This window comes from Microcaecilia unicolor, chromosome 3 (assembly GCF_901765095.1).
Source record: "Microcaecilia unicolor chromosome 3, aMicUni1.1, whole genome shotgun sequence".
Lineage (NCBI taxonomy): Eukaryota > Metazoa > Chordata > Amphibia > Gymnophiona > Siphonopidae > Microcaecilia > Microcaecilia unicolor.
The window spans coordinates 522569840-522597517 of record NC_044033.1 but is presented as its reverse complement, the minus strand read 5'-3'; the positions used below and the strand labels follow the sequence as shown (position 1 = coordinate 522597517).

The 27678-nt window shown below is 45.4% G+C and overlaps 1 protein-coding gene across 1 annotated transcript in view; it reads right to left on the bottom strand.

The window, feature by feature from the left end:
* The window catches only part of PRDM1 (PR/SET domain 1), a 49636-nt gene extending 21959 nt beyond the window's left edge, over positions 1-27677 (bottom strand). The window contains exons 1-3 of the mRNA XM_030195662.1: positions 27520-27677; positions 25168-25410; positions 5875-5994 (exon numbers count right to left, since the gene is read on the bottom strand). Coding sequence (XP_030051522.1) covers positions 5875-5994; positions 25168-25410; positions 27520-27564 — 408 coding nt within the window. The 5' untranslated portion in view covers positions 27565-27677. The remainder of the gene's footprint in view (positions 1-5874; positions 5995-25167; positions 25411-27519) is intronic.
* Position 27678: the final 1 nt, after the last annotated feature.

Genomic DNA, 27678 nt, shown 5'->3' with positions numbered 1-27678 from the left:
TATTAGTATATGCAATAATGAGGATCAATGAAAATGTGAAAAAAATAGAGGGGGGGGGGGGATTTTGCTTAGAACTGTGCTTATTTGGATCCTTCCGTTTCCCCCTTCCTGAGTCCCAGAACCGCACTGTGTTTGTACTGGTTTCTCACCTTTGCAGCATTCCCCATTCAGAAATCTGGCAGTGGCCTCTACCATGATTTCCAACCTGTCCTGGGGGAACCCCAGCCAATCAGGTTTTCAGGACACATGAGACAGATTTGCATACTATGGAGGCAGTGTATGCAAATCGATCTTGTACGTATTCACCGTGGGTATCCTGAAAACCTGGCTTATGAAGGACTAAGATGTTAAAATCCAGCTAAATATAGTATCTGCAAGTGGGGACCACAGTCCACAATCCGGATTGAGTCACTTCTGCGAGCAGAATATGCAGTGTCAAAGACAATCCGGATTGTGGACCGTGGTCCCCACTTGCAGATACTATATTTAGCTGGATTTTAACATCATAGTCTCCTGAAGAAGGCGCTACGGCGCCGAAACACAGCCGCGTTGAGTCATATATATTTTGTTTGATGTTATCAATAAACCGTTTCTAATCGCACGTCCGTCTCTGCGTTTGGAAAGAGCCTACCTTCCCCACTCCTTCTCTGCTGTTCCATTGGACTGGTCTCTTCCTTGCTATCCTGAAAACCTGACAGGCTGGGGTTTGAGAACCCCTGGCCTCTAATCTGCTGCTCTACCTAGCATCTGTAAAGTCTGTCTCCAATGTCTGGATGCCCAACTATTAAAGCCACATTTATGACCCACATCAAAAAGACTCTGCTGAAAGCCTTTTCACCCCACAGTTATCACTCTCTCATGGTTGATCCACATGAAAAAAAAATATATGTGCATGCATACAGAACCAGGGACTCTTTCTTTAAGAGCCTGTAAACATTAAAATCACTTTCTAGTCAGGGTGGCTTCCTGTAAATTGAGCAGGGGAAACACATGTAGCCTCATCAAAGGAGAGGTTTTGCGGTGTGCTTCTAATGAGAAACTGAACAGAGAGCTGAGTGACTGCTCCTATCTGAGAGGGGAGAGAGGGTCACACAAGCCGTTTTCAGGTTCACGGCTACTCCTGGGTCTGCAAATATCCAGAAAGCGGGGTCTGGCCACTGCATGGCCATTTTCTGCTTCTTCCGTAGCACAGAGCTCCTGCAAAAGGTCTTCCACTCTCTGCCCCTCTGCTGTGCTTCTCCAAGGAAGTCACAACCATGCTAGGAGGTCACACGCAGAAAGAAACTGACTGCTTTCTAACCACCTCACCATATTTCCATCTGGTGTTGTCAAGGAGGCCTGAAGATTATGCTGACTCATAGTACACTTACAAGAAATAATGTCACTATTGGGGTATTCTAAAAGCCCGCAAACTAACTCTTTCCTACCCCTCACATTTGCATGCAAGATTTTTGGATCCTGCACCAGATGTTCCTTACCCCCTGCCAGCAGACCCAAGGGGCGGCGGGAGGGGGGGGGGGGAATCTGTTCCTACACATGAAAACCCAAAATAATCTCTCCTCGGTTCGTCTACAAGCCTGATCCGTCCCGTTTGTTTTTTAAAAAGGTGGGGGAGGGGAACAATCTGTGAACTAATGAAGTATCACAGATCACTCTGGGACAGAAATTACAGGGAAGGTCTAAACTGGAGGAACTTCTAATGTCTTTTGAAGGTCTAGGTAACAGGTCATGTTCTAGAAAGGGTTCAGTATGAGAATACCTGAAGGAAACAAATATTCAGACGCTTGAGGGAAGGATGATGTTTCAAGAATCCGACGTGCATGAAAAGCTTCGAAATGAGATGGACGATAGGGGGTGATGCTGTCATTACTGAATTTACAGGGAGAAAGCTCAGAAGAGGAAGTGATTTTTGCCCAGTAGCAAAGACAGAACATCAGTCACATCCCAGGAGTTCCTCTGACTCGGTTCAATACTCTGCCAGTCCAAATCCCCAAATCAAGAGAAAGCTCCTCACCAGGCAGAAATGTGCCCCTATGTGACATGGCCCCTAGCCCACCATGACCAAGAAGGATGAAAATCCAAAACTGCACATTCACTGCCTAGAGAGAAGCTAGGTTTGTAACTACTTCCCCAAGATAAGAGAAAACTGATTTCTATCCCCCTTCAGGGGCCAAATTAAAGCTGTATCTCAATCTTAACTTCACTGCAAGAGATGTGTGAAAGTAGCACAGTTAAAGCTCCCTCCCGCCCCATTTCCTTTTCACATAGGTTAACTTATTAATCCTGGAAGCAACTGCTCTGCAAACAGGCTTCTGGATGCCTTCCAACCTGTGCCTGGACCGGCGAGCATGCCCACACACTGTTCTCAGCCCCTCTCCAAGCCCCATGAGCATTTTTAAGGTACCAACATGACGCCTATAAGAAAGCGGAGAATTTGCTAGACTAACGAGGGAAGTTAACAGGGTACAAAACAACCCAAAGACAAAACAGAGCTGCCAGTTTATCCGGTTCTAAGAAGGAGGCTGAAGGCCAATTCTGGCTTTCTGACAAGCCTATCACGATGCATTAGAGGACCTGCAACATGGATTTCAATGACTACATAAATCTCACACTGCTTTGGAATGTAAGCGCAGGACTAGGTAACTTGGCAGCTCTGTGAAAAGGAAGTATCCTAACTAGATTCTCACAGACTACAGCCCGATCGAAATTCGGTTTCGGTTCTGGTGCTGAAACTGACTCATAAGTACATAAGTATTGCCATACTGGGAAAGACCAAAGGCCCATCGAGCCCAGCATCCTGTTTCCAACAGTGGCCAATCCAGGTCACAAATACCTGGCAGAAACCCAAACAATAGCAACATTCCATGTAGAACCCCAAAGAGTAGCAAGATTCTAGAATTCTAAAGAATAACAAGATTCCATGCAGAATTTCAAAGTGTATAGCAACATTCCAAGTAGAACCCCAAAGAGTAGCAAGATTCTAGAATTCTAAAGAATAACAAGATTCCATGCAGAATTTCAAAGTGTATAGCAACATTCCAAGTAGAACCCCAAAGAGTAGCAAGATTCTAGAATTCTAAAGAATAACAAGATTCCATGCAGAATTTCAAAGTGTAGCAACATTCCATGTAGAACCCCAAAGAGCAGCAACATTCCATTCAGAATCCCAAGTACATAAGTATTGCCATACTGGGAAAGACCAAAGGTCCATCGAGCCCAGCATCCTGTTTCCAACAGTGGCCAATCCAGGTCACAAATACCCGGCAAGATCCCAAAAGAGTACTAAACATTTTATCCTGCTTACCCCAGACTCAAAAAGCTGTATTCGGCAAGTTTCTGTTTCTGCAAAAAAAAAAAAACTTTCTGCGGACCATTGGTTATGGCTGAAACTGGCCTCTTGTTTATGGTGCTTGCCGAAAGCCCACCCCATCCCCCATCTTTGGAAGAGGAGGTCACCTCCGGCAGCAAAAAAAAAAAAATTTGCTCTAACTGCTGCTGCGTCAAACTCCGTCCAACGGGAAGGATGCGTCATGCAGCTTTAACAGCACGAGGATGAAGAAGTTAAAGAAGACCTCGGCTGGGCTGGCGGGGGTTGGGGTCCCCCGCCAGCTGAAGTAATAGTTTAAAAAAACAGCAGGAGCGGACCTCGGGAGTAGGTGACGGCGGTAGGCGGGGAAAGGGTTGGTGGTAGGCGGGGGAGGGTTAATGGCGGTAGGGGGGGAGGGTTGACGATGACGACGACGGCAGCGGGGGGCGGCGGTAGGGGGGGTTATAATGTGCCCCCTCACTCTAGCCCCTGCCCCCCCTACCGCCGAACCTCAGATACGCCCCTGCTGTACACCGCCTTGAGTGAATTCCTTCAAAAAGGCGGTAAATAAATCCTATTAAATAAATAACAATAAATCAATAAAGTATGGCATAGTATGCTACAATTATTTATTGCATTTGTATCCCACATTTTCCCACCTTTTTGCGGACACAGTGTGGCTTACAATATATTATGAATAGTGGAAATACAATTTGTTAAAAAAATTCAGGTTATGGATTACATTAGGGAGAGTTGACGAAAAGAAATCAAAATCATAAGGAATCAATCAATTGGGAAGAACAATGGGACAGTAGGAGGAGAGAGACAGGAAATTAGAGGCATTATATGAAGCACTTGGTGTACATTTTTTCTGTGAGTAGAGGTGCGAGTGTGGTGAGATTAAGGGTTAAGGGTTCACAAGTGGATGTATTAATGTGTTTCTGAACAGTGAGTGTGAACTTTATGTGTTTTGGTTCTTTCCGTAAATTTTCTCAAAAAGATGTGTCTTCAATGCCTTGCGGAAGTTGGTTTGTTCATGGATCGTTTTCAGGTTCCGCGGCAATTTGTTCCAGTACTGCGTGCTCATGTAAGGAAAGGTCGTTGCGTGTAATGTCTTGTATTTCCAGGCCCTTACAGTTAGGGAAGTGGAGGTTGAGGAAAGTTCGGGATGATCTCTTAGCGTTTCGGGGTGGTAAGTCTATTAACTCAGACATGTAGGCTGGGGCTTCTCCGTGAATGATGACATTACATTGTCAACACAATACATAAACAGACAGCATGGGGTGTAAGCAAATAATGGACTAGTTTAAAAAAAGTTGTTTGAACATTATCTTAGCTGGGGTCTTTATTTCTACATTTTTATTCTTCTTACAAACTAAGGGCCCTGTTTACTAAGCTGCGCTGTAGGCGTGCTTACTTTTTAGCACATGCTAGAAATTAGCACGCGCTAATGACAGAGAAACCCAAGGGGCGTCTATCATTACTGCGCACTAATTTTAGTGCGTGCTAAAAAGCGTGAACGCCTACAGTGCAGTTTAGTAAACAGGGTCCCGAGCGAAGTAAAATAAAAGATTTGTGATCAAATCAAATCAAGTAAGATAGCAGAATCGTCAAACAAAATGCATAAAAATATCAATGCTACTGATTTGCCTAATTGGTCAATAATGAGCAAAAGGTGTAACTACCCAAGCAGCAAGGATAAATTAGTGAACTCCTGTGAAAAAGAAAGGTTTTCAGACACTGTGCACCATTTTCCTGTCTAGAAATGCAAGCTAACCTTCTTTTCAATCAAGCTGTGAAAAGTTTCCTTTTCTAATTTGGTAGTGAAGGCTTGTGGAAAGCAGACCCTCCCCGAACCCACAGCTAAAACATCTTCCCTCCCCCCTCCCCATCATCTTCTCTTCCCCTGCCTACAATGACGTGGTCATTGGGTCTCTGAGCTCTTTTTGTATGAGATGGGGTAACGTTTGTCGCCATTCCTCCTGTTCATAAACAGGCAGCCCCAGGTACATAAGTACACAAGTATTGCCATACTGGGAAAGACCAAAGGACCATCAAGCCCAGCATCCTGTTTCCAACAGTGGCCAATCCAGGTCACAAATACCTGGCAAGATCCCCAAAAAAGTACAAAACATTTTATACTGCTTACCCCAGAAAAAGTGGATTTTCCCCAAGTCCATTTAATAATGGTCTATGGACTTTTCCTTTAGGAAGCCGTCCAATCCTTTTTTAAACTCCGCTAAGCTAACCGCCTTTACCACATTTTCTGGCAATGAATTCCACGTTGAGTGAAGAAACATTTTCTCCGAATTGTTTTAAATTTACTACATTGTAGCTTCATCACATGCCCCCTAGTCCTAGTAATTTTGGAAAGCGTGAACAGACGCTTCACATCTACCTGTTCAACTCCACTCATTATTTTATAGACCTCTATCGTATCTCCCCTCAGCCGCCTTTTCTCCAAGCTGAAGAGCCCTATCCGCTTTAGCCTTTCCTCGCAGGGAAAGTCGTCCCACAGGAAGTGACCTGGTTACTATACGAACACGAAGAAGTCTGTCCCTACTCACCCGCCAAAAGTACTTTCTGTTTGCATTCTTCGGAACTGTATCTGGCGTGTAGATCTCGCCTACTAAGGGTCCGAACCGTGTCCCTTTGGGGATGTATTCATTGCTCAGAACGCCAATCACCTGCAAAAGGAGAGAGAACACACGGCAGAGTTAGCTGCATGCGGACAAGACAGTCACTCTCTTCTTAAAGAGTTTCATAGCAGACACTTTAGTCAGATAGCCAGTACGTCAGGCTCAGTCTCTGGCTGTCTTCAAGTCTAGGCTTAAAGCCCACCTCTTTGCTACTGCTTTCGACTCCTAACCATGACTCTCTTACTCAACACCCTCACTTATCACCCCTACCACTGCAATTTCCCCAACCCTAACTGTCTGTTCGTCTGTCCAATTTAGATTGTAAGCTCTTTTGAGCAGGGACTGTCTTTTCATGTTAATTTGTACAGCGCTGCGTAAGTCTAGTAGCGCTATAGAAATGTTTAATAGTAGTAGTAGTAGATAGCAAGAGTTTAAGCAACAAAACAGGACTGTCACTCACACGTATACACAAAAAGTAGCACATATGAGTTTATCTTGTTGGGCAGACTGGATGGACCATGCAGGTCTTTTTCTGCCGTCATCTACTATGTTACTAATGCTAGAAGCTTATGGCAGGCTGGTTCTCCCCTCCTCTTCCCCCTGAAGGAAATGGTCAGCTGTTCGAGGATGAAACTGCGTTTCCCCCACCCCCACCCCCTCCATCATCCTATCTGAATTTCATCAATACAATCTTTCCTGAAAGTAAAAATTTGGCTTTATTCTGGGAAGCATGGTTGCTGTGGTAGGTCTACTTGGCTACTCAACAGTATATGTACACAAACAGGTTAGTATCGGGCTGGTAGCTTACCTGCTTATTTTCGAAGGAGATCGCCGGCCATCTTCCGACACAAATCGGGAGATGGCCGGCCATCTCCTGAACCCGGCCAAATCGGTATAATGGAAAGCTGATTTTGGCCGGCTCCAACTGCTTTCCGTCGCAGAGCCGGCCAAAGTTAAAGGGGGCGTTTCGGAAGGGTATGGAAGGCGGGACGGGGGCGTGGTTATGAGATGGCCGGCTTCGGCAGATAATGGAAAAAAGATGGCCGGCTCTGACGAGCATTTGGCCGACTTCACTTGGTCCATTCATTTTTAGCACCAAGCCTCAAAAAAGTGCCCCAATTGACCAGATGACCACCGGAGGGAATCGGGGATGACCTCCTCTTACTCTCCCAGTGGTCACCAATCCCCTCCCACCCTAAAAAAACCCCTTTTTTGCCAGCCTCTATGCCAGCCTGAAATGTCATACCCAGCTCCCTGATAGCAGTATGCAAGTCCCTGGAGCAGTTTTTAGTGGGTGCTGTGCACTTCAGGCAGGTGGACCCAGGCCCATCCCCCCCTACCTGTTACACTTGTGGTGGTAAATGGGAGCCCTCCAAAACCCATCCAAAACCCACTGTACCCACATGTAGGTGTCCCCCTTCACCCCTTAGGGCTATGGTAGTGGTGTAGAGTTGTGGGTAGTGGGTTTTGGGGGGCTCAGCACACAAGGTAAGGGAGTTATGCACCTGGGAGCAATTTGTGAAGTCCACTGCAGTGCCCCTTAGGGTGCCCGGTTGGTGTCCTGGCATGTGAGGGGGACCAGTGCACTACAAATGCTGGCTCCTCCCACGACCAAATACCTTGGATTTGTCCGGGTTTGAGATCACCGGCATTAGTTTCCATTATCGCCGGAAAGCAATGCCGGCCATCTCTAAAGCCAGCCCAAATGCTGAGATTTGGCCGGCTCCAACCGTATTATCGAAACGAAAGATAGCCGGCTATCTTTCGTTTCGATAATACGGTCGGGGCGCCGTTCGATTATGCCCCTGTTAGGTGCTTTCTTGTCATTATACTTATCAGAGAACGCGCCTTCAATGTAACTGCGACCAATGTAGAAGCTGCTATAATAAACATGTACTTTATGCACACAGGCGTGTAGAATAAAGTGTTTCAGCATCTATGCATGAAAGTGCTTAGTCTGTCCATGTTCCATCCAAACTCCGCTCTTGTGCAAGCCGACCAGCAAAACATGCACCATCGAGTCATGGCTTGTACTTTCCACCAGTCAGTATGTTATAAGAAGGTGATTTACTCGCCCACGTGGCAATGACTTTAAAAAATAGGACCATGTTTAGGATCCACTTGCAATTTCTTTCATTTTCGAAAAAGAAGCACACCTTAACGGGCTCAATAATTAGACTGATTAAGAAGTATTGCATGGGGGGGGGTGGGGGGGGGGGGGGAAGGAGGCGCTTTTGTTTTATTCCTCTCAGGCTCAGAAACAGTGGCTTAATCCAGCCAGCAAACCAGAATCGAAGGCAATCAACCCTTGTAAGTCTCTGCCAGTTTGCCCAGTGCAAAATATTAACGAGATGAAATCTGTCTATAGGTAAAACCAGTTTGGTCATAGCCTAATAAAGATAACAGTATTGTTTTGTGTCTCAGATGTAAACTTTTGCAAACATTTTGACATTGGAATTTGTAAGAGGAAATTAGTCTGGAAGAGGCTCAGACTTCAGAGTTGCTTCTGCCCCCCCCCCCCCCCCCCCCCCCGTATTTGGCATCCAGGAGATTATCTGAAAGTGCCCTGGGAGTTAACAATGCATACTTTGCAATAAGTCTCAAAGCAAAAGTCCATGCATGCTTTCATTTTGAAGCTGGGACGACCACGTGCGGGTAGAATTTTGCTTGGAAAGTAAGTACAAAGATTCGGAAAATTTCCGTCGACGGGAACTCTCTTTCCTCACCCAACCCAACTGCCCCCCCAGGAATACCTCTTCTTAATGCAGCTAAAGTCAGCACATTAGACCAGTGGCGTTCCTTGCCTGGATGGCACCCGGGGCGGAGCGCCGATGCGCCCCCCCCCGGGTGCAGCGCCCCCCCCCCCACTAAATTACACCTTCTCCCCCCTCCAGTGAAATGACACCCCCCCGGGTGCATGCCGCTGGGGGGGGGGGGGGGGGTGCCGCGGTGCGCGCCTGCTCCGAGTTCGCTAAACTTCTTTGCTCGTTCGCTGCAGCTCCCTCTACCCCGGAACAGGAAGTAGCCTGTTCCGGGGCAGAGGGAGCTGCAGCGAACGAGCAAAGAAATTTAGCGAACTCGGAGCAGGCGCGCGCCGCGGCATCCCCCAGCGGCGTGCACCCGGGGCGGACCGCCCCTACCGCCCCCCCCCCTTGGTACGCCACTGCATTAGACATGCTGAGGGAGGGAAGTTTTCACACAAGTAAAAAAAAAAAAACCTATTTTACCAAAGGAAATTCCTTTCTCTATAATCCAAAGTACAAGAGACAGAACTCTTGAAGCCTACTCTTATGTAACACCATTTGATAACAACTTCTCAGTGGCTTTATGTTTATTCTGGCAAAGAAGCGGGGGACAGTAAGATATAGTTATCAGCTCCAGAAGGAGAAAGGGCGTTTCACAGACAACATTAACCTGTTATTTCATGAACATGGGTCAACAGGGGAATGAAACGCTCCATAAAATGTTTGCAAAGCGTTGTTGATTTCCGTGCAGGAATGCTGCATCCTGCCCTCTGCATCTCTAATCACGCAAAATGCAGAGACAGTCTTTAACGATTGTTCGAGGTATCCATGTCTTGCCGTGTCCGAGTTCACACTGCAACAATTATGACGCCAGCTGCAGAGGCCTAAGAGAAGATGTTCTTCAATGACCAACTGTGGTCAAAAAAGGATTAGCCTAGAATGGGTGGCAGAGCTGGTGGTTGGGAGGCGGGGCTAGTGCTGGGCAGACTTATACGGTCTGTGCCAGAGCCGGTGGTGGGAGGCGGGGATACTGGTGGGCAGACTTATATGGTCTGTGCCAGAGCCGGTGGTGGGAGGCAGGGATAGTGCTGGGCAGACTTATACGGTATGTGCCAGAGCTGGTGGTGGGAGGCGGGACTGGTAGTTGGGAGGCAGGGATAGTGCTGGGCAGACTTATACAGTCTGTGCCAGAGCTGGTGGTGGGAGGCGGGGTTGGTGGTTGGGAGGTGGGGATAGTGCTGGCCAGACTTATACAGTCTGTGCCGGGGCTGGTGGTTGGGCGGCGGGGATAGTGCTGGGCAGACTTATAGGGTCTGTGCCAGAGCTGGTGGTTGGGAGGCGGGGTTGGTGGTTTGGAGGCGGGGATAGGGCTGGCCAGACTTATACAGTCTGTGCCCTGAAGAGGACAGTACAAATAAAAAAGTAGCACATATGAATTTATCTTCTTGGGCAGACTGGATGGACCGTGCAGGTCTTTTTCTGCCGTCATCTACTATGTTTACTATGTCTATGTCATCTGAAAAACTTTCAATTCCTCTCTAGCTATGTGTAGAGCAAGATTTGCCTTTGTTCTTGTTTGAGCCTAGTAACAGCTGTTCAGGATGGTTCAACATGTCCCATCAGAGCACAGGTGATGAAAGGGAACATTTGTACAGCTGTACTTCCTTAAAACTTTTCCCTGCTCAGCCAGGACAAATTGTTCTTCCGAAAACATCCATTAACAATAAGATGAATGTGTGCTAGAACGGGATGCTGATCTGAAACTTTGCCAGACAGAAATCTGCTTTAGCAGTCAGTCAGTACATAAGTATTGCCATACTGGGAAAGACCAAAGGCCCATCAAGCCCAGCATCCTGTTTCCAACAGTGGCCAATCCAGGTCACAAATATCCGGCAAGATCCCAAAAATGTACAAAACATTTTATACTGCTTATCCCAGAAATAGTGGATTTTCCCCAAGTCCATTTAATAACGGTCTATGGACTTTTCCTTTAGGAAGCTGTCCAAACCTTTTTTAAACTCCGCTAAGCTAACCGCCTTTACCACATTCTCTGGCAATGAATTCCAGAGTTTAATTACATGTTGAGTGAAGAAAACTTTTTTTTCTGATTCGTTTTAAATTTACTACATTGTAGCTTCATCGCATGCCCCCTAGTCCTAGTATTTTTGAAAAGCGTGAACAGACGCTTCACATCTACCCGTTCAACTCCACTCATTATTTTATAGACCTCTATCATATCTCCCCTCAGCCGCCTTTTCTCCAAGCTGAAGAGCCCTAGCCGCTTTAGCCTTTCCTCATAGGGAAGTCGTCCCATCCCCTTTATCATTTTCGTCGCCCTTCTCTGCACCTTTTCTAATTCCACTACATCTTTTTTGAGATGCGGTGACCAGAATTGAACACAATATTCGAGGTGTGGTCGCACCGTGGAGCGATGCAAAGGCATGATAACTTCCTCATTTGTGTTTTCCATTCCTTTCCTAATAATACCTAACATTCTATTTGCTTTCTTAGCTACAGCAGCACACTGAGCGGAAGGTACAACCAAACTGAGAACTGTATCATTTACTAACAGGTGTGGTTAATGCCGTGAACATGCAAATAGCTGAAGGGCCCTTTTTTTTTTTTTTTGCAATGGCTCCTACGTCAAATAGGATCATTGTTGGTAAAGACCTCCTAAACGATTTTAAAATAAGGAGATAGGTAAGAGAGTCTCTGCTAGAGACAGAGAAGATATGATACTGTTAAATATTGAAACAGCTATATTCACCAAAAAACGAACCTTTCCCAAAGAAAGGAAAGCTGTATGATATGATACTGCAAAGAGGTCAGCTTAAGAGCAAAATCAGGAAATATTCTTTCACCGAAAGGGTGATGGATTATACCATCCCAGAGGAGGTGATGGAGACAGAAATGAAGCAGGGATTCAAAAACAGAGTTAGATACACAGAGGACTCCTAAATAAATATGGGAATGTTTGTTTAAATGGATTGGGAGCATGGGGTAATTTTTTTTCTACCTCATTGGTCCCATTAAAAGTATCCAGGGGTTATCAGCTGTACATTAGCTGGCTGATGCCCCACTCCCACCCCAGTTTGTCTTCAGGTACTGTTAATACTCCATGAATATCACAGCTTGTGAAGTTTATTACACTTCAGGCACAGGCAGCTCCTTGTGACACTGGGCAAGTCACTTAACCCTCCATTGCCCCATGTAAGCCGCATTGAACCTGCCATGAGTGGGAAAGCGCAGGGTACAAATGTAACAAAAATAAAATAGATACTATTGGAGACTCTACATGGAATGTTGTTACTATTGGAGATTCTACATGGAATGTTGCTACTATTGGAGATTCTACATGGAATGTTGCTGATATTTGAGGTTCTGTTGTTACTCTTTGAGATTCTACATGGAATGTTGCTATTCCACTAGCAACATTCCATGTAGAAGGCTGCACAGGCTTCTGTTTCTGTGAGTCTGATTATAATTCTTAATTCCCCATGGCATTTAAAGGCATTTCTTGGATTATAGTAAATGAATTTTCAGGTTTTGAACAGCTGAAGTAATCTCTTTGAAATGATTTCTTACCCACCAACTTTGTCTCAGTTTTCAACGTGAAAGCATGTATGTGCATAGGAGTCAGCTCTGTGGGTGCCGAATATGGGCATAACTGCAAGCCCCTTTCTCAGTCCATCCCCAGCAGTACACACTAAGTGGACGTGAATCGCTTGTTTACTCTTTCCAAAAATACTAGGACTAGGGGGCATGCAATTAAGCTACAAAGTAGTAAATTTAAAATGAATCGGAGAAAATATATCTTCACACAATGTGTAATTAAACCCTGGAATTCGTTGCCAGACAATGTGGTAAAAGCAGTTAGCATAGCAGGTTTAAAAAAAAAAAGGATTGGATAACTTCCTAAAAGAAAAGTCCATAAGCCATTATTAAAACGGACTCGGGGGAAATCCACTGCTTATTTCTAGGATAAGCAGCATAAAATGTATTGTACTGTTTTGGGATCTTGCCAGGTACTTGTAACCTGAATTGGCCACTGTTGGAAACAGGATGCTGGCCTTGATGGACCTTCGGTTTGTATGGTATTGCTTATGTTCGCCCTATGGCAGGGCAAAATACCAGAAATCTTCGAGGCCAAAGTGGGGGTGCATTCTGGCCGATTTGCCAGGGAGGAGCAGTACCATTCCTAGTGATTTCCGCATTGGGAGATATTCCAGGTGTTACAGGCTCTGTGCAATATTTACAAGGATCACCCCCTGAGATTTGCTGCCCCCTGTACTCACTGCAGCTATCTGCACTCTCCACAAACAGAAACTACTATCCCAGGCAGACCTTCCAGCCAAACGTCCCATATCTCGTAAGAATGTCTTCTACGGCTGCCCTCTGAGTGGGCTCCTCTGCCCCAGACACTGACTTTTTCTCAGCAGCGCAGGGCAGAGCACAGCAGGTGTTTTTAGAGTGGAAAGCTTTGCTATATTAGGGGTACTATCACCAGGCAGCAGAAACATTTTATGCTCGATTTCCTTCTTGACTGGCATTTTTTTTTTTTAACTTAGAGACCACAGATCAGGAAGTAATTCATCATCATTCAAACGAACAAGTCTGTGACGAACTTGGGTTTTGCTTTTTTTTTGTCTGTTTGTTTTTTAACAATTTATATCTACTCTTTGACAGGAATGGCACAGGGGACCCGGTCAGATCTGAAGTTTTTTGACAGTGTATAGATTTCGTGCACCCACAGTACTGCAGGTCAGCACCACACAAGTTTCTTTTTTTTTTTAAACTTGACTGCTTCCTCTCTAATTTATCTAGAAGTGAAATCAGAACCTCCAAAGAGAGGTTAATACAAACCACAGAAACACAATCCATATTTTTTTTAAAAATCCCAAGGTCCATCTAGTATGGCCATTTTTCTGAATCTCTGGCTTTTCTCAATTGCCCACAACTCTGTGCTTATCCCAGACTTTACCCCTCATTCCCCCCAAAGCTAAGGATTCCCTATGCCTAATCCAGGTTTTACCCCTCATTCCCCCCCCCCCCACAGCTAAGGATCCTCTGTGCCTATTCCATGCTTTACCTGACAGCTAAGGATGATCAGTGCGTATCCCAAGGAAGTGTCAATTAATATACTTTATGTGATCATGTATCAGTCCGTGCCTGACAGTGACAATCACCAGCAACAGGAGAACGGACCAGCTGGATTGTCCGATTCAATCCTTCTATGGAATATGTGCCACGGACTCTCTGTGAATTTGTCCTGCAGTGAGTACAGTGCTTGATCTCCTACCCTCCCCCCCCCCCCCCCATGCATGAACCAATACTATTTCACTCTCTTGCCCACAGGATTACTCAGAACTGTTTATGCTTCGCGTTTGAAATACAGATGTGGATGACACGAAGATAGCCAACAGAGTGGAGGAGTGGCCTAGTGGTTAGGGTGGTGGACTTTGGTCCTGGGGAACTGGGTTTGATTCCCACTTCAGGCACAGGCAGCTCCTTGTAACTCTGGGCAAGTCACTTAACCCTCCATTGCCCCAGGTACAAATAAGTACCTGTATACAATATGTAAGCTGCATTGAGCCTGCCATGAGTGAGAAAGTGCAGGGTACAAATGTAACAAAAATAAAATAGATACTATTGGAGATTCTACATGGAATGTTGCTACTATTGGAGATTCTACATGGCATGTTGCTATTCCATGTAGAAGGCTGCGCAGGCTTCTGTTTCTGTGAGTCTGACGTCCTGCACGTACGTACGTGCAGGACGTCAGACTCACAGAAGCAGAAGCCTGCGCGGCCACATTGGTGATCTGCAAGGGCTGACTTCTACATGGAATAGCAACATTCCATGTAGAATCTCAAATAGTAGCAACAGTGGAGGAGTGGCCTAGTGGTTAGGGTGGTGGATTTTGGTCCTGAGGAACTGAGTTCAATTCCCGGCACAGGCAGCTCCTTGTGACTCTGGGCAAGTCACTTAACCCTCCATTGCCCGCCGCATTGAGCCTGCCATGAGTGGGAAAGCGCGGGGTACAAATGTAACAAAAAAAATACCCTGGAGGAAGGAGAAACAATGAGAAGGGATCTGAAAAGTTAGAAGAATGGTCGAAGGTCCTGCAGTTAAAATGTAATCAGCTCTACGCTAACTCTGGGATAACCTATTGTCCTGGTTTCAATGTTATGCTATCATATAATTCTTATGGAAACCGTTGTTTTAAATGCCTTATTCCTTTTTTTTTATTTGATTTTTTATATGTGCTATTAATTTAGTGAAACCTCTTTGTGTATTAAGTGCTCAGTAAAACTCGTAATGCTCCGGCTGGTCTACTGATTAGCAATATGCAGTGCCCAACATCATAGCACCTCAGCCCTCCCTCTCTCCTTGTATAATGCCAAGAAGTGCAGAGTGATGCACTTGGGGTGCAGAAACCCAAAAGAGAGCTACCGAATAGAAGGGGAGAGATTAGTAAGCTCGACTCAGGAGAGAGACCTTGGGGTGTTGGTGTCTGAGGTGAAGAAACAACGTGACAAGGTGACGGCCGTGGCCAGAAGGATGCTAGGCTGCGTAGAGAGGGGCATAACCGGCAGAAGAAAGGAGGTGTTGATGCCCCTCTACAAGTCATTGGCGAGGCCCCACTTGGAGTATTGCTTTAAGTTTTGGAGGCCGTATCTTGCTAAAGATGTAAAGAGACTGGAAGCGGTGCAAAGAAAAGCTACAAAAATGGTATGGGATTTGCATTGCAAACCGTACGAGGAGAGACTTGCTGACCTCAACATGTATATCTTGGAGGAAAGGAGAAACAGGGGTGATATGATACAGACGTTCAAATATTTGAAAGGTATTAATCCGCATACGAACCTTTTCCGGAGACGGGAAGGCAGTAGAACTAGAGAACATTAATTGAGATTGAAGGTGGGCAGACTTGGTACTAATGTCAGGAAGTATTTTTTCACGGAGAGGGTGGTGGAAATGTGGAAAGCCCTCCCGCGGGAGGTGGTGGAGATGAAAACAGTAATGGAATACAAACATGTGTGGGATAAACACAAAGGAACCCTGTTTAGAAGGAATGGTTCTGCGGAATCTTAGCGGAGATTGGGTGGCAACGCAGGTAATTGGAAAAACGGGAGGTGGGCAGACTTCTACGGTCTACGCCCTGATCGTAACTGAATAGATATGGAAAGTTCAAGAACAGTGCTGGGCAGACTTTTACGGACTGTGCCCTGAGAAAGGCAAGGACAAATCAAACTCGGGTATACATATAAAGTATCCCATACCATGTAAAATGACTTTATCTTTTGGGCAGACTGGATGGACCTTACAGGTCTTTATCTGCCGTCATTTACTATGTTACTATACTATGTTAGATGTGACTGTCATAATTTATAAGTCTATCTGGTGATGCACAAAGGAGGTTGAGAGAAGAGGTGGGGGAGGGGGCAGGGGAAGGGACCCCCCCCCCCCCCGTCAGCTGGTTGAATTGCAGCTCACCGGTGAAACTGACATGTTGTCTTCCTCCTATGAGGCAGCTAAGGCCACTCTCTGAAACTGAATGCTTCAGAGGCTTGTGCATCTGGGCATGAGCGAAACTGAAAGAAAAAAAAAAGGGCTTCTATCACACACCGAGAGCCGAAACACTCTTGATGTGCCAGTCTCTGGTCTGCAGAACACCAGGTGCTCTGTTCCTTCTTCCTCTGACATTTCATTTGCATTCCTCTTGCCCTTTCATGAAGGAGTTCAGTGGCCAGTCGGGTACACAACTCTTCATGCATGCCTCAGCCACCACTGCTCTGCTTTTCCTTTCTTCACTTTCATGCCTTGGCCTCAGGTTCAGGCAGCTTTCGAGAATGGAAGCGTAGGCTGGGACACCTGGGCTGCAGCAGCTGCCTGCAAGACTGAAGAAAGCCTCAGTTCACCTAGCTTAGCTGCTTGAAAAGGTGATCTGCTATCACGCCCCTTAGAAACTGAAGGCCATGGTTTGTTTGAAATTCTCTTGCAATCCCTCATCCCTCCATTTTGCTGGAGAACTGGTACTGCGGTTAGGGGGGGGAGGAAGCGACATCGCAGGTACAGAGGCCGAGATCAATACTGAAAGACAGCTGAGCTCCTAAATTTATGCACCCAGATCCTCATTCTCCCTTCCTGATCTGCCCCCATTTGTGCCTGGTGTTGAACACTGGCGATAAGCTCCCGACGTTTCTCCATGCCCTAAACCTGCCCCTGCTGCCTTCCACTTTTTAGGCTCCTAAAAGTAGGAGTATTTTTAGAGGTCTCTAAACCCTGTGAAAATGTACTCCACTACCCTTATGTATATTCTAATTTTCTGTCCCATCTCATCTCAAACACACAGAGTTCATTTTTGTCTTTCTTGGTTTATGTCAATTTTTATTTATTTGTAGCATTTGTATCCCATATTTTCCCATCAATTTGCAGGCTCAATGTGGCTTACATTTGCCGTAGTGGCGATTGTCATTTCCGGTCAGTAGAATTACAAATGGTATTTCGTTCAAGTGCGTACATACATTATAGAGGAATACATTAAGGTATTGCAAATAGATTCTTAAGTAATAGATTAGATTGTAACATATGTTGGGTCATCATTTATAGAACGATCATTTTCGACATTAGGGTAGAAGTGGTAACGTTTGTACATTAAAAGCAGTGAGGCTAGCCAGTCAGGTGATTAGAGATCAATCATTACCAGCTTTTTTTTTTTTTTTGGAAGGAGAAAAGACAATTTGGAAAGGGGGAGCAAGAATGATCAAAACTCAGTCTATCATGCAAGGAGGGAATGCAGTGCAGAAAGGAGCAAAGAGGGATCCATATAAATCATAGACACTGACTTTAAGCCTTTTGTCCACAAGGTGTCTCAAAAGCACCATCCCGTCTCCTGCGTTTGAGGAAATAGGATTAACAAGTCTTCAGTGGATGGTAATTAATAAACAACTTGAGTCACTGCAGTAGAAAGACAGCTCTTTACAGAAGGAGCAGAAGCGGCTTATTGTCCAGCCAGGCAAAATGGACCTGCCTGAAAGGACCAAATAATTTAGGGATGAGCAGGGCTTAGAAGACAAGTGGGTCTGCCTGTTTTGCAGCCCAGTCTGGAAAATCTATAGGACAAATCTCAGTCACCACAGCTGGCCCGGAGAGTGGCTCAGCCGTAGCTGGTCTGAATGTTGTACAGTAGAGAATCCACAAACGTGGAGAACTCAACGAAATCCCACGGATAATCACAATACAACAAAACAGTGGGTAAAAAACCAGGCGTTCCAGAGTGAAGATGAACCAAACTTTATTAATCAGTATATTGACTGATTAATAAAGTTTGGTTCATCTTCACTCTGGAACGCCTGGTTTTTTACCCACTGTTTTGCTGAATGTTGTACAGCCATGACTACTGCCTGCCACAGGTTGGCTTCAGAAATATGTGCTGTTCCCTGGTGTCCTGGAGAACAGTCAAGGCCCTCTCATGCTGTAAAATTTAACAGAATCCTTCCTGGTACACTGCCAGGTGCAGCCGCTTTCACTTAATGCTCGTCCTGATCTATTCTCCACCACCTCGGCATTCATGTACTACCCTTCCCATGATGAAATATTTCTGATGTCAAGCTCAATCTATGTTTTTTTTTTTAAAGAAAACCCTTTTATACTGCCTCTTTAAATCTTATGGAGTACCTTAGGTGATTTACAAAGGGCACTTTAATGCCCACACAGAAATACAACCGACAACAAGAAAGCACCCTACCGGCGGTCCAAATGTGTTAACTCTCCCACCACTTCCTCAGATAATAACAAGGAGAAACCATAATCTAGAGAGAAGACACATTTGCATCCCTTAGAACTTCAGGTCTGTCTCAATAGCAGACTATGGACTTTTCCTCCAGGAATTTGTCCAAACCTTTTTTAAACCCAGGTACACTAACCGCCGTTACCACCTCCTCCAGCAAAGAGTTCCACGTAACTTCCTCAACAAAGTTGGACAAGATACCAGTCAACCTCTGCCTCACTAGGAGAAGACGGAGCCCAGCATCCAGTAGAAGGGGCAGAGGAAAATAGTTCAACTATTAAGTGGAATCATTTTATTTCAAATCGAAAGGGAGCTTGGTTCAATCCATGCTCAGGACAGTTTGGGGTAAACACATTCGATGCTGTAGCTCTGGATCTTGGCTTGATCCCCTATCCTCCGGTCACTCCGAGATTTTGCTCAGGTCACTTGTTGCTCCAGTTTTAAAATGTAGGTCATTAATCAGGATCCCCTATTTGTTATAATTCCAGAGTAATATTTGTCCTGTTTGTCTGTCCTAATTAGATCGTAAGCTCTGTCGAGCAGGGACTGTCTCTTCATGTTCAAGTGTACAGCGCTGCGTACGTCTAGTAGCGCTATAGAAATGATAAGTAGTAGTCTTTGGGATTCCGGAATCTTGCTATTATTTGGGTTCTGGAATCTTGCTACTCTTTGGGATTCCGGAATCTTGCTACCCTTTGTCCTTATCTGTTTTGTCCTGTTTGTCTGTCCTAATTAGATTGTAAGCTCTGTCGAGCAGGGACAGTCTCTTCATGTTCAAGTGTACAGCGCTGCGTACTTCTAGTACCGCTTTAGAAACGTTAAGTAGTAGTAGTAGTAGTAATGAAAATGACAACAAATGTACTTCGCTCATGGAACAGTGACCTCATTTAAAGAAGTTCGATCGAGCGATCCCTTCTTTGATTTGCCTTCATTGGTTGCCTCTCCGGCACATATTTTTTCAAATTGGCATGTATAATATTTAAAATATTTGATGGCTCCAGTCCTGCGTATTTACTTCGTCTTTTCCATTTCCTTCCAAGTCTAGATCGTCTAGGGCAGGGGATTTGCCTCTGTTTTATTTTTCATCTTGCTCAGGAGTTCAATACAAGAAAGTGTTGGAAAGTTCGGTTTGATATCAAGCTGTCCCAATTTGCCAGAGGATCTGCCAGAGAACTATCAGCTTTTATTCTTTTTGGAAAAGCTTAAAAACTTATTGGTTTAGAAAATTTGTGTTATGATGTGTTTTTTTTTTTCTTATTCGTTCTTTATATTTTCATTTTGTTATCCGCTTTGAACCTTTTTTGGGAGTTGGCAGAATATAAACGCCATATTACGTTGCATTCCTGCCTAGGATCTGTGTATCCATCCTGCAAGCCATTCTCTTGTCTCCTTTCTAGGCACTGCCTCAGTGGGGCTTTCTCTCCTGCAGTACGGCTATGCTTCCCCACAAATCCACCCCTCAGTACTTGCCTAGACATACTTTCTCCTCTTGTGTAACTGTGACAACGTCTCTTAAATAATACTTTTCATGATACCTAACCACCTCTTCCTGTTTGTCTCTGGAATTATATATGAAGTGCTCATAGGATCTTGAAGATGTCAAAACCATCGTGGACCTGAGAGCACAGGATTGTAACACAGAAACATAGAAAGTGACACAAATAAAGACCATACGGCCTCTCCAATCTGTCCATCCACACCAACCACAAAGCTCTACACTTCTTTCTTCTGCTCCGAGATCCTTCCTCTGTGATCCTTCCATGCTTTCTTGAATTCAATTACATTCAATTCACATGTATTCTGCCAACTCCCTTCAAGGGTCCCAAAGCTATTACGAGGCAAATTATAAAGCTTAACACATTTTCAGTCACTGAACTGAATATAGAAATTGGCAAACTGATTCAGCATTAACTAAGATACTATCCTTATCTTCACTAGCGGCTTGCACGGGGATAGAAATTTCACCATCTCCAATGGAATCTAACCCATACCCACTAACATCCATTCCTTCCCCACCCATTCCTACAATGAATCGCCTCCATTCCCCTGCTATTATTTACTTGCTCGCAGCCCTCTGTTTCCTTCTAACCCCAACAGCCTCCCGTGTTTTTCGGTATTCACTATTCAACCAACGAGTGTTCCGAGCCTCGGTCTGGTGTTCCGGCTGCCTCTCTGGGCATTCCGAGCCTCAGTCTGGAGTTCCGGCTGCCTCTCTCAGTGCATTCCGACCCTCATTCTGGAGTCACCAGAAATTTTGACTAATCTCCCACAGCAACTTCGACCACCCCAGCAAGAATCCCGTGGCAACTGCTTCCATCCCTGTGGGGATCCCAGGGTTCTGCGGGATTCCCAAAATTCCCATTCCCGGGCAGCTCTCTAATCTCCACCTCTCCCACTGTACTGCCATAAAAATCATTGTGTGCATGCTCATAAGTTTCAGCAGGAATTATAAATGACTTTAGAAGAGCACCAAAATTCAATGGTTTAACGGTAAGAATTTTGCAAAAATGATAAATAAGCCCATAATTACCAAAGACTCGTAGTTTAAAAAAAAAACCAAAAGCATGGGACCTAGGGTTCAGAATATTTTCTCAAGCTCTGCTTCTATCAATCTAATTTTGGTTGAAGGTTTAAAAGTTGTGGTACTGCCTAATCTGTGTTCCTACTACTACTACTTAACATTTCTAGAGCGCTACTAGGGTTACGCAGCGCTGTACAGTTTAACATAGAAGGACAGTCCCTGCTCAAAGGAGCTTACAATCTAAAGGACGAAATGTCAAGTTGGGGCAGTCTAGATATCCTGAATGGAGGTATAATGGCTATGTGCCGAAGGCGACATTGAAGAGGTGGGCTTTGAATAAGGATTTGAAGATGGATTTCCTGGAGCGAAACCATCACCTTCCGCTCCTTCCTCCCCAAAAATAACAAATTTGAAAACTTGAGTTGAAAAGGATTTTCTTTCCCACCTGCAAAGTTTGGTTGTCTGCAAATGAGAGACACCCAGAAGTGTGGCGAGTCTCAGAATAGGCCTAAACACACACCTATCTTATCAAAGAAAAGACTTCAAGGAAAAGAAGCCATTGTCCAGAAAATCCCAAAAAAGCAAGGGAAAAATACCGAACGGCTTCAATGAACAGCAGCAGGCACCCAAAACAATTAGAATCTACTTTTAAATCTGCTGTCCCGCTTTGTGATATTATTCCAGCTTTTCCTATATGAGCACGCAGCTGTGGAATGCGCTACCAACGCACCTGAAAACGATCAACGAATTAACTAACTTCCGCAAACCTCTGAAAACCTACCTCTCTAACAAGGCCTACCATGATAACCCATAACTAACTGTAACACAACACCTACACACCTTTATTCAGAATGTCTCTTTACTGCTTGACCAGATCCTCTTTGTTTTTCCTTGATCTCTTTGTAACACCAATTGTGTTCTTTACCCTGGAATGGCGATGCCATAACAGGTCTTTGTAAGCCACATTGAGCCTGCAAATCAGTGGGAAAATGTGGGATACAAGTGCAATAAATAATAATAATAATAATTCATCCTAACTGAGCAGTCTGAAGTGGTAAAAAGCAATTCGCAAGGGAAGGTGCGATCATCTATAGAATGCATTACCCTCTTCTTCTCCACACCCCATCCTACCCTTCCAAACAAGGGGTCCGATGAGTGACAGAATCACTTTCTGTCCCAGTTATGGTGCCTCCTGCTGGAAAGCAGGCTGAATAAAGTGCTGACCTACGATACATGATAGGTAAAAAGCAATTGTCATATATTTCAGCCCTTCTTCAAGACATCTGTTACTGTAAAATTCAGCATATTCTAAACAGAGGAGGGGAGATTTTTAAAGTTTTTGTTTGATGTTGATGATCGATACTGCATAGCCAACTTGCCTCGTATGTTTGTCTTAACTAGACTGTAAGCCCTACAGAGCAGGGACTGGCTTTAAGTATTTGTACAGTCTTACATATGTCTAACAGTGCTATCACAATCCTACATAACAGATAATAGGAAACCATAGCTTGTAGTTCCGTGACCAGCTCCCCCACTGTGTTCTGACCACCATCATTTGTCAGGCTCAGAATCAGCACTCCGCATGGCAAACACACAGCACCGATACAGTAGCCGTTTTCCACCACATATTGCCTGGATTGACATGCAGCTCCTAAAGACACCCAGGACTTGCAGTACATTCTGCCCAAATCCTAAAAAATCACAAACAAACTCAGCACCAAAATACTGATCACCCTTCATTAGCATCTGGATATTAGATTTACATGAATTGTTCACCTTACCAACCAGAATACAAAGGGAGTTAAAAAGTAATCTATTGTACAGGCAGCATGAGAAGACAATAAACCACAGCCTTGAGGAGTTACATCTGGCAGATGAACAGGAGACAAACAGATAAGGGGAAAGGGAAATGGGACTTGATATACTGCCTTTCTGAGGTTTTTGCAACTACATTCAAAGCGGTTTACATATATTCAGGTACTTATTTTGTACCAGGGGCAATGGAGGGTTAAGTGACTTGCCCAGAGTCACAAGAAGCTGCTGTGGGAATTGAACCCAGTTCCCCAGAATCAGAGTCTGCTGCACTAACCACTAGGCTACTTCTCCACTAGCAACACTATGTAGAATCTCCAATAGTAGCAAGATTCCATCTAGAATCTCCAATAGTAGCAACATTCCGTCTAGAATCTCAAATAGTAGCAACAGAATCTCAATAGTAGCAACATTCCATCTAGAATCTCCAATAGTAGCAACAGAATCTCCAATAGTAGCAACAGAATCTTAATAGTAGCAACATTCCGTCTAGAATCTCAAATAGTAGCAACAGAATCCCAATAGTAGCAACATTCCACCTATAATCTCAAATAGGGAAAGGGAACTGGGGACTTGACATACCGCCTTTCTGAGGTTTTTGCAACTACATTCAAAGTGGTTTTACATCTATTCAGGTACTTAATTTTGTAAGTAACTAACTACTTCTATTCTCATTTACCACCTCTAACAAAGGGACTAAAGTAGTTCACACCCCATAAATAATAACATAACACTGCGTGTACAATAGTAAATAAAACATCTCTAACACGGAAATACCCCAATCCCTTACTCTCTATCATACATCTAAAAGGAAAACCTCCCATCCAAACCATCTGACATGGCATATAAAATACAGAGCAGAATTTACAATACAGCAGCTGGAGAACTTTCTGATGCATATCTACATCACTTTATACAAGAATAGCCTATTTAATTCATTACTTAAGAACTAAATTAATTATTAGTTACTGTGTACTACCACTTGAAACAGAAAAGGTTGGTTTTCCCCAGGCAACAGTTAGAGCCAGAGAATGAAACTCTATCACCAGTGTCTGACTAACCTGCCTCACACCTACAATCATCATTATAATAATAAACTTTACTAGAAGACTTTTTCTGTATGCAAACCCAGTACAGCTACCCGGGGAGGTGGAGGCGGAGGAGGGTTGGATCATTACACAAAAATGAAGTCAGTGTACTGCTTTTGTATCACTGCAGGACAGACAGCTCTTGGAATGCTGTCCCTGGGATTATTAGCATTCCTGATCTTCACACCTACGTAACCGGGATGGCTAAATATATCAGAAAATACATGGGCGGGTAAGGCATAGCTCCTGCAAACCTCATCTGTCTGCCCTGCTGAAGCGGAGAGAAATGCAGCCACCACGGGGTTGCAATCTGCCAGTCTTCCTACAGCAACTCAGGAGAGGCTTTACAATGCTAGACTAAAAGACATGAAGGCAGGAAAAGACCCTGCCCATCCGAACAGACAACACAGTATCTGCACAACCTCCTCTGGGCTGTAGCCACGCTGCCTGGATTCTGACACTGCTCTAACTTGCACCATCCTCTCTGTGGTCTGTCCCAGTATGGCAATACTTATGTACTTAAGTAAAGAAATATGTCCTTAATTACGCCTGAGTCTTTCCCCTGTCACCCCTTGGTTCCGGAGCCTCCTTTCGGAGTAAAGGGAAATGCTTGGACCCATCTCTTGCATTATGAAAAGGGGGGGAAGGGAACTGGGACTTGATATACTGCCTTTCTGTGGTTTTTTACAACTACATTCAAAGCGGTTTACATATATTCAGGTACTTATTTTGTAATGGGGGGGTTAAGTGACTTGCCCAGAGACACAAGGAACTGCAGTGGGAATCCTTAGGATCAAAGTCCACTGCACTAACCACTAGGCTACTCCTCCACTCTCAAAAGAGAAATGTGGACCCCAAAACAGTAGTAAGGCTGGGAACATAAATGTTGAAGGTTGTCACCAGCAAAGTAATAACATTTAATTAAAAAGCCGCTTCTGGTTTGAAAAGCATTTTTTTAAAGCACCTGCCAGCGTAGGGTTTAAAAAGATGGAGGTGGGGGGGGGGAGGGGGGAGAGCGGCAGCCCTCCATCAGAACCATATTCATCCCCACTTAAATCGCTGCTTTTGTTCACTTAATTATTTGCTAATTGCTACAAAGCCTATTCCGTGTGCTGGAAGTGAGCTGCCACCCAGCGCTTACTAAAGCCACTTTCATTTCTTCAAAGTTTCCTAACAAGCTGAAGAAAGGGGGGAGGGCAAATCACCAGCTGCTGCCTTCACAAGCACAAGAATCATCACAACGGTAGTGCACTGCTCACTCACCTCCTTGCGGTCAGGCCCGTATCTGAAGCTGAGGTTGCGGGGCAGGGACGCCTCTGCCTGGGTCAGGCTGCCCCGCTCTGCGCTGCCCTCCCACGCGTGATCCTTCACAATGTACGTGCATCTCTCCTCGAAGTCCGCCTCCGCCCACTGGGTCAGGTCCGCGTCGTCCATGGCCATCCGCATGGTCCCCCCTCCCGGGGCGATGCTGGGGCGCAGTGCGCCGGAGCTCCGTGCTGTGGCAGCCTGCAGCCCAAAAAAAAACAAGAGATCGGTATCGTGCGCGGATATCTCTGGTGCAAGACGTTTTAGTAGTGTCCGTCCGACTCGTGACTAATGCAGCCGTCTGGGACGCTTTAAACAAGTCATAATTGTGCACCTCCACAGGCTCTCTTGCCCTACAAAGAATCCAGATCCACCTTGCAGCAGGTTAGGAAGCCCGTGTCCGATGACCTGGCTCACAAAAGCCCCAGCGCTGCAGCCCAGGGAGCCCGGGGTCACGGCCATCCAGCCCCGCTTGTGGGAAAGCTGCCGCCTCGGAATGAGAGGAAGAGGAAGGAGCTGCAGTCGGCGTCTGAATGGGGCTAAAAATGGACTTTGCATGCCGGAACTTCAGCCTGCCTCTTCCAAGTGGGGGTGGGGGAGCCTGAACTTTCCCACCGGCTCCCAGCCCACAAACAAGTGGCGAAAACAAGCTGCCCTCTCCCGCCCCCACCCTCTAGGGTGGAGAGCTGAGACATCCTCCTGTCCCTCAGCATCACCCCCACCTCCTCCCCCTACCGATCTCCTGTACTTGCCCCCCCCCCCCGAATAAGCACAGGACGCACAGTCTACAGTACCCCCCCAGTGATCCGGCTTCTGCCCCCCCCCCCGGTGCCAATGTCCAGCTGTGTCCCCCAAATAAGGACACACAGTCTACAGCATCCCCCCCCCCAGTGATCCTGCTTCTGTCCCCAGGTGCCAATGTCCAGCTGCTCCCCCCCCCCCAATAAACGAAGAACACAGTCTACAGTATCTCCCCCCCCCAAGTGATCCGGCCTCTGCCTCCGGTGCCAATGTCAAGCTGCCCCCCCCCAATAAGCGAAGGACACACAGTCTACAGCATCCCCCCCAGAGATCCGGGTTCTGACCCCCCCGTTCCAATGTCCAGCTGTGCCCCCCCCACTAAGCGAAGGACACTTTGTCTACAGCATGCCCCCCAGTGATCCAGCATCTGCCCCCGGTGCCAGTGTCCAGCTGTGCCCCCCCCCCCAATAAGCGGAGGACACAATAGTCTACAGCACCTACAAGAAGGATACAGTTATCTGCCACTGAGCTTTCTCAAACTCCCTTCCCCCCCCTCCGAAATAAAATATCTAAAAAAGTCCGCAGAAAGACTTCCAGCACCACTGCGGGCTTTAGATCCGCTTCGGATGCCTGAAGCTGTGAGAAATACAACTGAAAAAAAGAAGTAGGTATGGAAGATGCCAAGTCTAAGAAACGGTTAAAAAAATGAACATTTTTGTTGCAATTTAGAAGTCTGCATGCATGCAAACGTTTATGCTTGTTTGCTGTAAATGAAGTAAAATCGTTGATTTCCACGTAATAATGTTTGGAGGTTTGTTTTTTTTTTTTGCCATAAAACCCGCATCCAAAAGAGGAAAACCCTTTAGCCTTGGCACTTCCTAATCGGACCCACATGGCCTTCTTCCTGGATGTATTTATAACTTTTTTTTCTTTTCTGTTTTTTTTTTAAGCTATGGGAAATAAAAAGCTACAAGTCCGACCACCAGGGCGCAAAAGTTTAAACTGGCAAATGTCTGTGAACAGAGTGGAGGAGCCGGCCACTGGAAAACCAAAAAAGCAAAAGGGGCAGCAGAGAAATTCCATCCGAGGGAAGGCGAAACTCACAAGCTCCAGCTTTGGGGTAAACATGATGACTGTGTACAAAATATAAGCCGAGCTCCGCAGACAAATAAAAAAAATAAAAAAATCACTGGTCTAGAGAACCTGGCGGATATACCTGAACTTTCCCACCACTCTCTCTGCAACAGGATGGACGCGCTGTCCCCGTCCCCGTCCCCGTCCCCCACTTCATCTCCTGCACGCACAAAACAGCTCCTAAAAGGATCATCATGTACTCAACTACTTATGTAAAAGAAAAACACAGATAGAGGGGTGTGGGGGGGGGGGGGGCAGGGAAAAATCCCTGTAATACCGAAACTTCAACGAAATGACAAAAACAAAAATAGAACGCGGAAAGGGTTAACGACTGGGGTTCTAACGAAAAAGCGTCAAGGTATAAGATAAGGAACTCAAAAAGAGATTGCAAAAAAAAAAAAAACACCCCCCCAAAAAAGAGTACTTGTTGCTTACCGAGGAAGAACCCGGAGGGTATTCCAGAGGGAAAAAGTCTAACATTGGAAGAAATTCCTCGGATAAATCTGGGGAAACACCGCGATCCTTCTTGCCCTAGTGTGGTGGTGTCTTGGGCTCGCTTGTCTGTCTAGCGCATAGGTGCTGCAGCTGCTGCCC